Here is an 11075-nt window from a genome sequence, read left to right on the forward strand (position 1 = left end):
TTTGAAAATTGTATAAAACGAGAAAGAGAGAAAGACAAAAGAAACTGAGCAGGGGAGTATTTTTATTGTATAATTATAAGTTTATAGGACGAAAATATATATACTTGCATGTGTATATACAATGTTCTCACTCTTTATACAAACAGAAACACAATTTATACATTTCGCTTCTGTTTGTATAAGTGAGAAAGGCGAGAATGGCGAGCGAGATTTGGGAGAGTGACGAGCGAGATCTGGAAGAGGAGAGAGAGGGGAACAAAAATATATGTATTTATAAAATTTTCTCTGCTTTATACAATTGGAAACAATTTTTATACACGTGTGTTTGTATAAAAAGTAAGGAAGCGAGCGAGAGATTGGATGAGAGTGGCAAGCCAGATATTTGAGAGAGAGGTGTCTGATAATTTTTTGAAAACGTTTGCTATAAAACACAATTAAATCAAACACTAAATACTTTATTTATTTTAGATTATTAGTTTACTATTTTCCAAGCCAAATTTCTAAATTACATTACACCCAAAGACACAGATAAAATAATATTCACTCGAACGAAATCGTTCTCTCTCTCCTCTCTCGTCCGGGCGATCTCTCTGTATTTCATCGCCGAAGGTATGAATTCCTCTGCTTTTACTCACTTCGCAAATCTCGCCGGAACTTCGTTTTTGTTTTTACATGCTACAATTAAGTATGATTTTGTTGTGCGTATGAACTCAGCAGATGAGGCGTAGTTGATTGTGTGGGAATGTCAAATTCATGTGTTTTTCTGTTTATTAGTGAGGTTTTAATGATATAATTATGTATGATATTGTGTGCGTATGAACTAAGCAGATATGTGTCTTAGCGGTAGATCAATCTTATGAAATGAGGTGCAGTTGATTGTTTGTTTTTTCTTGTTCGTCGGTGAAGTTTTAATGATATAATTATGTATGATTTTGTATGTATGTGTGTGTGTGAACTCAGCAGATATATGTACTTGGTGGTAGATCAATCTTATGAAATGAGGAGTTAATATTTTAAAGAGAGAAGTATGCGCATTTTTGAACTTGAGCAAATTATTAATTTCATTCACGAACTATTGACAGCCTTAAAGACATTTCTCTAACTTAGATATACCTTGAGTATACCTCTTATCTATCACATGACATAGCAGTGTATTCCACTCATGTTGCAAGATTGAGGGTGTATAAGTAAATGAGTGTTTTTAAGTAAAATGAGAACCTCAATCCTCACAATTTGGAACATCAATACCACATATTATATTTATAGTTCAATTAAAGCCACAAATTTAGCTGTAGCATTACTAAACTTCAATCCCTAATTAGTTAGTAGATGATTTAGAGGCGTACTTGATTGTGTGGAAGGTTAAATTCATGTGTTTTATCTGTTTATTTCATGCTATAATTATGTATGAGTTTGTTTGCTTATGAATTCTCCAGATATGTGTTTTTGTGGTAGGTTAACGGCCATATTAATTATTGTCTTAGATTTAATCTTCTGAAATGAGGTGTAGTTGATTGTGTGGAAGGTTGAATTCATGTGTTTTTGCTGTTATTTCGTGTTTTATCTGTGCGTATGAACTCCGTATATATGTGTTTTTTGTGGTAAGTCAATGGACTTATTTATTGTAGTCTAAGATCAATCTTCTGAAATGAGGTATAGTTGATTGCGTGTAAGGTTAAATTCATGTGTTTTTGCAGTTTTTAGTAACTTCAAACTGAATAAAAATTAAGTTCATTTTATTTTTCTTTACTTTTCGATTAATTGATTACTGAATGACCGTATTGATTTTCTTCTATGACATGGATCTGCTTGAGATATTCCTCATATATTTCTTAATTCCCGAAGTGTCTTGAGTTTCTTTTTGTTCTTTTTTGAGTTTTCAATTGTTTTGGTAATTTGCCAAGGGTTTGTTTATGTTGGTGTAAAAGGATAGGTTACTTAAAAACTAATTAGTGGTAAATGTCTATAGTAATTAGTAAGTTGAAAAATAAGATAAGTGACCTACTAGAGGACAAATTATATTCATAGTATAGCTAGTTTTAACTTCTTTTTGTACAATGATGGAATTCTTTTTATCCGTACTAGGTGTTTACACTAAACAAATGCAATTTTTATTAGTATGTGATTTAATGAATGAAATGAATAATAAATTTAAACATATGACATACATGTATTGACTGTCCACACCTCAAATGGTCAAAGTGGGCAAGCGAAAAACAGCCAAATCTCCATATAAAACCCCCAAAACAGTCTGCACTCAAACAAAATTCTTATCTCTCTCTCCTCTTTCCTCCAGACGATCTCTCTGTGTTATATCGCCAAAGGTATGATTTCTCCATTTTTATTCCCTTCGCAATCTTCGCTGGAGCTTTTTTTCTTTCCATGCTATAATTTTGTATGCTTTTTGTGTGCGTATGAACACCGCAGATATGTGTTTTTTGAGGTAGATCAATCTCTTACGAAACGAGGCGTAGTTGATTGTGTGAAAGGTTAATTTCATGTGTTTTTCCTATTTATCGGTGATTTTTTCATGCTATAATTATGTATGATTTGGTGTGCGAATGGACTCTGCAGATGTGTTTTTGTGGTAGGTTAACAGCCATATTAATGATAGTCTTGGATCAATCTTATGAAATTAGGTGTAGTTGATTTGTGGAAGGTTGAATTCATGTTCTTTTCCTGTTATCCCATGAGTTTTGTGTGCGTATAAACTACACATATATGTGTTTTTGTGGCAGGTTAATGGCCATATTAAATTATAGTCCAAAATCAATCTTCTGAAATGAGGCATAGTTGATTGTAAGGTTAAATTCGTTTCTTTTTGCAGCTTTTGGAAACTTGAAACTGAATAATATTATGCTCTTTTTGTTTTTGTTTTTCTTCGATTTTCGTTGGTTACTGAATGACACTATTGTTTTTCTTCCATTGGGTTTTTGTGCATCAATTGAGACATTGATTAGCTTGGGATATTCTTCCTAATATTTCTTAATTTCCAAGCCTTGAGTTTCTTTTTGTCCTTTTTTGAGTTTTCAGTTGTTTTGGTGATTTGCTAAGGGTTTTTTTCTGGCGGTGTAAAGGAATAGATTATTTAAAGCTAGTTATTGGTACTTGTCAAGCGTCTATAGTAATTAGTAAGTTGAAAATTAAGGTAAGTGACCTGCTATAGGATAACATATATTGATAGTGTAGGTAGTTTTAACTTTTTTTTACCACCCCCACCTCAACTATTCCTTTGTGTACTTGCTACCTCTTACCAACACGAAATAATTTTAACAATGTAGTGTTTATAATTTTAATCCATTTATAAATATTGATTACTAGTGAAAAACGGATTGTTAGAAAAAAAACAGTTTTTCATGGACTTGCTTTTCTTGGAAATGGAATATTGGGTATAGATTGATACTGTAGCTTTTTTTGGTAATGGTGGTGTCAAAAGTATTTGCTATTAGTAGGGATTCAAGCACTATTTTAGGAATTTAGTTTACTATTAAATAGTTTCTCCTCATAGTTGAATTTGGATTACAATGCTAAATTTATGTTGCTTTCTGCAACGCGGAGTTTAACTATCGGTTTTTGTCTGTTCAGTAGGTGGCAATGATAATAGAAAGCTGCATCCATTAAGCACCACGTGATATACGATCATCACCTTTGTTTGTGTTAAAAGTCCAGCCTGTGCCTGATTTGTACTTGAAGGGTCTTCTGAGAAATAGAGGACCCTTCAGACAGGATTTCTTGGGTTAAACTTCGAGCTGTTAACTACAAGACAAGTTTGTTTGCATAGGCGGTCAGGGTAAAGGTGGTCGGTTTGATAAACATGCCAGCTGTACAAAAGCTTTATAACGCCTGTAAAGCATCACTTTCTACTAATGGACCCATATCAGAAGATGCTCTTGAGAAAGTCCGTTCCCTCTTAGGTTGGTGTCATAAAAAATTCAATCTCTTTTCAAATCCTACTTAATTGTTGAACGTGTGTATAGGTTTCAATCAACCACATGATATAGTTGATTCATTTGGTTTTTGTTCTATTTACTCTATTTATATCTAGAAGGGGAGCCTTGGAGCAACGGCAAAGTTGTCTCCATGTGACTTATAGGTCACGGGTCAAGCCATGGAAGCAACATTATGGTACACAGTCTATATCACACCCCTTGGGGTGTGGCTCTTCCCCGTACCTTGCGAGAATGTGGGGTGCATTATTCTCCGGGTTGCCCTTTATTTATTTGTACATGTTGGTGAAGGGTTTTTTTTTTTTTTTTTTTTTGGGGGGGGGGGGCTGTAGTACATTTTTTCATACGGAAATGTACTACGTTGACATCAGGAAAACACAGTAGAAAAGCTGAACATTTTTTTGGATCTTGCTTGTCCTTTATCTTTTGCTTAGTAGTTGGAGTAGAACTATGCCTATCATATTTATATTCAAGTAAAATCTCTTACTTTTGCGTTAAGTAGATTTAACGCCCTTCTCTTTTTGGAAACCTTTTACTTAACTATTTCTTACACCATTTTGAGATCAGGCACTATGAGTTTATTTATATTAAGAAGAGACAACAACAATATACTTAGTGTAGTTCCACGAGTAGGGTCTAAGTAGGTTAGTTTGTACACAGACCTTACCCCCCTGCCTTGGAAGGTATATAGATTGATTCCGATTATGAAGAGAAGAGACTGGACACTATAATTTTCCGTCAGTTTTCGTCAAGTTGATAAATGATGTCTTTGTTGGTGGTACCATATTAAAAGTTTGAGGTCTTAGCTTTGCATGTGTCCCAGGGTAAATGGTGAAATGTATTATCAGCTGAAAGGACAAATCACTGTCTGGTTGTTCTCTGGGCATAAATCTGCTGGTAAAAAATAGTTCCCTCTAACAAAATCTGTTGGACAACACTAAATTCATTCCTTTTAAGTAAATGAAAAGATTATGCTGGTTATTAACATGCAAACTGAAGATGGGTGCAGCCTTGCATGTGTAGCAAATGAGCCAGACATGTTGTATTATCTGTGTTATTAATGGGTTATCTATATTTTTCTTGTCAAGCAAACTAACATTATCTTTGAATCAGATGAGTGTTCCGATTAGTTTTTGTGCTTGACCTCTCTGGGGCGGGGGAGGGGATAGTTTGGCCCAACCCGACATCCAAACTTTTTGGATATTTGGTTTAGATTTTTGGATTATATATTAGAATTCAGATTTTACTTTTTAAATGTATAGATCTTGGATTGGATATCGGATTTAGTATTACAGATTTTCGGATAAACATGTTTTATACCTGATATTCAGCTCTACCCCTATCAAATTTACCCAATAATCATAAAGCTCGGACTCTTTCAAAATGTCAAAGGGTGCGTGTTGTGTATTTTTGAAGGACCTGACACGGGTATGGCATCGTTTTTTGGGAGCCGAGCAACATAGATCATAAGTTCAATTCTAAAAGGTCCAATAGATTAATACCCTATGGCCCCATTATAGTATTAAGTCCAATATGAAATTACATGACATGGGTGGCCTCAATACTTGTTTACTGCAAAAATTAATACATCATAAGAAGCAAACTATTAAGTGAATTGAGGCGATGTCAAAAGTCAAAAACAAACATCCAAAATATCCGAACCAATTAATCCAAAACCAAACTTAAAAAATCCAAGCCAACCCGAGCTTATTTGATTGTAATTTCTTCATCCAGAAACCAAAATCCAAAACAAATTTTTTGTTTTCAATGCCAACTAGCCGAACCCCCTTACCCCCCACCCTACTCTCTGCTTCTGGGCTTAGTATGCTGAAGGAAATATTGTCATGGTCAGTTATGCATTTCAGTTTTAAACCTTAATGTTGCATTTAGCTTAGCCTGTGATATTTTAGTGTCATTCCTACTTTCTTATTGTTGATTAGGGAAGTATAAAAATTTTAAACAGAAGTTTTTTTTTTGGGGGGGAGGGGGTGGTGGTGGTGGTGATAAAGAGATGGTATAAATGGCATCAAGAAGATGCAGGTTAGATAGTAAGGGATAAGGTTGCATCTCTACAAATGCTTACAAGCCTTCACAAACTTTTTGCACATGTACAAACTTTTTGCAATTCGCTTCTCTGTTCGAGTTAGCTGTTTGGATTCAGGATGGACCTCAAGCTTTCATCTTTGAAAAATTTCCAACAAACACTGAAATGTCCCAGACTTGTGAACTTGGATTGTGTAAAACTGAGTCAACTATAAATTAACTAAAATTTATCTCATCCACAACTGAGTCAACCTGGTTTTGTCGAGAGTCGTGAAAGGGATAAAGAATATTTTTCTAGTATTCCTACATAGTTGATGTGATTATTGATGGCCCCAACCACCATGACTGATAAGCTGGAAAGACTTCAACAGAATTTCTTATGAAATACCCTGGATGGTACAAGCAAATTTCATTTAATGAATTGAAAAGTTGTCACATCACTGATAAAGTGGGGACAACTTGGCATGAATGATCTTAAAGTGTTCAGAAAGGTGCTACTAAGAAACCCTAAACCAGACAGCACTCATGACTGGAAGAAACCCTTTACAAACTGGCCTCCAAGCTGTTGTGTTCCTTGTGGAGTATAAGTTGAAGTCAAGTGATATTTTCCAGCAAACCGAACTAGTTAAATGGTAGCAGCTTGCAGATTGTAGGTACATTTAGGCAGTGACTCAATAACATTGAAATATGGATGTTGCAAGGAACAAATTCAGATATGACGAACTGAATAATTCAACATATGCCATGGTTTTAAAAATCCCCTGCTCCCCACTACCCTAACAAAAAGAACAAGAAAATCAGCAAAATCTCAGTGTTCAAGTTTTGCCAACACTGGAGGGAGAAAATATAAGCGATGTTTCTAGATATCTTCAAACTAGCTAAGAACATAAATATGAGTGTTGTTGATCGAGATTTAAGTAGAATAGAAGTCAAATTTGGGGCTTTGTTGTGGAGATGTGGAAGTGTCTATGTGGGATTGGCAAAGAGGTTCGGACTATATAGGCAGAGAGGAGGCTAGTCCTGATGAAAGCGTAAAGGTAAAGATAGTTATATTAAAAATCATTGAAACGAAGGCTACATGACCCTTTATCTGAGAAACTACTAGCTAATTGCTAATTTGCTATCGGTATGACTAGTGTGAAGCTTTCTTATCAAATATTTTGGAACAATTTTATCTTCCTAAGAAATTAAAAAGTGTATTGAGTAACAATAGGCGTTAATGCTTGCTGCTGTTTTATATGGTTTGCTAGTGCATCTCCAAGTCACCTCACATTTTGTGGGCTCTTAGGTGGTTAGAGAACAACCTTAATATAGTTCTTCAGTTGGAGTTATAAGATCTTTGAATGCAGGAATGACTTTCTAATCTAATTTTAGTGCAAGGGAAGGCAAAAAGCAACTTGAATACAATTATTTAAGAAACTGAACTCTAGTTTACTAAAATTAGGTGAGGTTTGTTGGGAAGGTGGGAAAATGGAGCCGAGATTCTTAAGGAAATTAATGAGCTGATGCATCATGAATATCATTGAAACATTAGACAGACTCCAAACTATTGTTTGAGAGGATAGGTCTGTTCCAGGATCAGAGTGGCGGAGTTGGATATGATGGTACGTAATCAGTTTAAGCCTATAGGGAAATCCCGTATGTCTATCAGTTGTGGTATGTTTGTAATATCAAGTTTTAGCAAGTTTTTCTCAAGTAACTCTTATTAGCAAGTTTTTCGTATTGAGAATGAAGGATCTGTGCTTCTTGAGCGGAGGGTCTAATGGAAACAACCTCTCTTCTACCCCACTAAGGTAGATAAGGACTACGTACACCCCACCCTCCTCAGACCCTACTTGTTTGATTACATTGGGTATGTTGTAATGATGAATCTGTGCAGAATATTCAGAACTTTGTTCCAACCCCTTTTTACACAAGTGCATTGAGGCTAATGAAGCGTCTGCAGGATTACAATACTCTTGAGGAACTCCTGAAGTTGAATGTCCAGATCCTATAATTGGTTCATATAGTTTTTATTTATTTATAAGTTTATTTGATAACCTAGCTACGATGTAAAGGTGGAAACATCCCCATTAAGTTTTCTGCTACAACAACAGCCACTTACTGCAAAGAACGAATGGGATGTTATAGCACACATGAGGTGGGAAAATCAATACAGAGTTTTTTAGCAACTGAAGTACAAATGAAAAAATACTTGCGGCAGAAACCAAAAGTATCTAGGATTTTCACTCCCGATTGATCAAATTAAGATTCATTTCGTAGAGTCCAGTTGCCCTATTTCATTTCTCCTTTGTGCAAAAAAGGAATACTATAAGTGCCACCAGGATTTGATATACTTGTGATGAGTCGTTAGGCACAATTCACCAAATTGATCTTTGAACCTTGAACCCTATCACAAACAGAAACCTGGTATTTAAGTGGAGAAGGGTAGAGAGGTTGAGCCATTATCCACTGAATTTTGAACAGTGCACCTCTGACCCTCTAGGATTTGGTATACTTGTGATGAGTGGTTAGGCACACTTCACCAATTTGATCTTTGAACCTTGAACCTTATCACAAACAAAAACCTGGTATTTAAGTAGAGAAGGGTAGAGAGGTTTGATGCAGGTTTTATTCAAGTTGTTCAGTCTCTCATTTCTGAAACAGGGATTGATTTTAACTTGTAGCCTTTTTGGTGAAGAGTCTGTTCCTTCCTGAAAGTCCAAAACATTTTCATGTTTGTCATTCTTTTGTTAGATACTGCATAAAATCACATAGTTAATTTATTCAAATAATTTTTTGGGACCCTTTTCTTTAGTTTCTAAATTCTCATGTATATAACTACTATGTATTGGGTCCATGAAGTGAAAGTGTCCGTTATTTGTTGAATCCTTTGCCTGATACCCCAGATTTATATTGTTCTAATCTTGAAATTCTCATGCAATTGGTGCGTCGGCTATTCATTTTGTTTCAGACAAAATCAAGCCTTCTGATGTAGGTCTTGAGCAGGAGGCACAACTTGTCAAGACTTGGAAAGGTACCATGCATGAGCGTAATGGGGGTTTACGACCAATCCTGCCAATCAAATACCTACACTTGCATGAATGTGAGAGCTTCACTGTAAGTGTTGCAGAACTGTCAGCTTTACATTTTTCCTATCAAGAGTAATGATTCTCTTCTGTAAGGAGATGTATGAAAATTGCATAATTGAGATCTGTTAGCCTGTTGAATGTCCTTACAGATGGGAATATTCTGCATGCCACCTTCTTCAATCATTCCTTTACATAACCACCCTGGGATGACCGTTTTAAGCAAGCTTATATATGGTTCCTTACATGTGAAAGCTTATGATTGGATCGATAGTCCGGGGCCTTCAGTTCCACCCGAAGGTGTGTACTATTTGAAATGGATGTTTCTATGAAAGATGTCTAGTACCTTCTCAATAGACATTTAAATATGCTCCTTCTTGAACGTTCATTTAATTGCAGAACATGGGTCGTCTCATGTCATGTTTTTATGTCCAATTAATTTGAGACGACATCAGTGCTTGATTTTTCCTATGGAATTTTATTAGTAGGAACACATTTCCTCTATCTTCTTCAATTGGACTTGGTGTTATTTGATTGACATGTCCTTTGTTATTGTATTTCAGTGTGATTAAAATAACTCAAAAACATGCTATTATTTTTTTTCCACTGGTGCTGTTTTGGCCTTCCGATACTTTATATTAAGAATTCAGCAAGTATAGGTCTTGCTGACTGAAACTAGGTTCAGGATTTGTAATGGTGACCATTAATATCTCGTTTGTATGGAAAGAAGGTACTAATATGTTCAATTTATGCTCGACACTGGATCCTTGTAATTATGATTTATTACCAGATAGGCGCTGGCAATTTGCATCATTTGGCTGGAAGGAGTTGTTGGTTGTTCTTGAATTTTTTCTGATTGGGTTCAATGTTTGTAGTGAAATGATTTTACTGCTAAATTTTTTATTCCAAGGTTGAACTGGCGTTTACTATGTTCGTTACCTGTTAAATGTTTTCAGGTGCAAGACCAGCTAAACTTTTTAAAGATTGTGAGATGACAGCTCCATGTGGAACAACTACTCTCTATCCGACGGCTGGAGGGAATATTCATTGTTTCAAAGCTATAACCCCTTGTGCAATTTTCGATATCCTGTCTCCACCCTACTCTTCTGATGATGGACGTCATTGCACTTATTTCCGAAGGTCTCCTCGAGGGGATCTACCAGGTAAATACTCTGGTGACTGGTGCCAACTTTTACATGGATATGAACATTCAACTGTACTACAAATCCTTACTTTAAATACTTTAGGTGAACTCGAGTTCGATGGGGAGATGTTCACAGATGTGACTTGGTTGGAAGAGTTTCAACCTCCTGATGACTTTGTCATCCATCGAGGCCAATACAAGGGTCGTACCATCAAACCATAGGGAATGGTTCATTTTTGGTTCTATTGATCAACTTATTGAATGCAGTGATTAGTTGATTTGGGCGTTATTGAGGTGAAGTTGTTATATGTCTAGACAAATATGGAAATAATATGTTTTCTAGAGAATAGGCCATTTTCTCATGTACATATTATATAACATACATTAATTTAGATCTCACCTTAAAATTAGTGCTTTTAAACTTTATAGTCGCATTATATGAACTTTTTCATTTTTCACCCTCCTTAGGTGTGTTCTCTCCATTTTTTTGCTCATTTACTTACTCGAATCCACGATCATAGAATCGGAGGTGAGAGGTGCTTATCACTCTCTTTTGTCATATGAATGCACTTATTGGGATGCTTGAGGGTGATATAGGAGATCTAATTGGAACCAATTAATTTTCAAGATATGTGGTTAAAGGTTAGCAAGAAATTTTTTTCTTTCTTTTTGGTTTCCTACGGTATCCGAAAGTAGTAGAATATATGTAAATCTTACTCCTATTATCTTTGTGGAGGTAGAAAGGATATCTTTACAAAATCACTTCCGTTGCCCCTACATTGTTGAATTATAATGATTTGTTGATGCAACGAACTTTTTCTATTTCACGAGCAGAACACTAGAGATGCACAACACGTGAGCCTTGTCTAACGA

At 35.5% G+C, this 11075-nt stretch overlaps 1 protein-coding gene across 4 annotated transcripts; it reads left to right on the forward strand.

The window, feature by feature from the left end:
- The first annotated feature begins 482 nt into the window (after window positions 1-482).
- LOC101246476 (plant cysteine oxidase 4) lies at window positions 483-10669 on the forward strand. Of its 4 annotated transcripts, none has more exons than XM_069290653.1 (7): window positions 543-609; window positions 2203-2324; window positions 3586-3914; window positions 8944-9089; window positions 9211-9358; window positions 10015-10221; window positions 10306-10669. In XM_069290653.1, exons 3-7 carry the CDS (start codon window positions 3815-3817, stop codon window positions 10422-10424), a joined length of 720 nt encoding a protein of 239 aa, XP_069146754.1. In that variant the 5' UTR covers window positions 543-609; window positions 2203-2324; window positions 3586-3814; the 3' UTR covers window positions 10425-10669. The 4 variants fall into 4 exon arrangements, with proteins under 4 accessions (XP_004248194.1, XP_010327094.1, XP_069146754.1 ...); XM_069290654.1 differs by having other exon boundaries at window positions 565-609; window positions 3589-3914; XM_004248146.5 differs by lacking the exon at window positions 2203-2324 and having other exon boundaries at window positions 483-609.
- Window positions 10670-11075: the final 406 nt, after the last annotated feature.

Source organism: Solanum lycopersicum, chromosome 10 (genome assembly GCF_036512215.1).
Source record: "Solanum lycopersicum chromosome 10, SLM_r2.1".
NCBI lineage: Eukaryota > Viridiplantae > Streptophyta > Magnoliopsida > Solanales > Solanaceae > Solanum > Solanum lycopersicum.

Coding starts and splice junctions, on each gene's coding strand:
- LOC101246476 (XM_004248146.5), top strand. CDS start 3,815: ATGCCAGCTGTACAAAAGCTTTATAACGCCTGTAAAGCATCACTTTCT. Junction 9,090..9,210: donor ATGAATGTGAGAGCTTCACT/GTAAGTGTTGCA, acceptor ATGTCCTTACAG/ATGGGAATATTCTGCATGCC. Junction 9,359..10,014: donor GCCTTCAGTTCCACCCGAAG/GTGTGTACTATT, acceptor AAATGTTTTCAG/GTGCAAGACCAGCTAAACTT.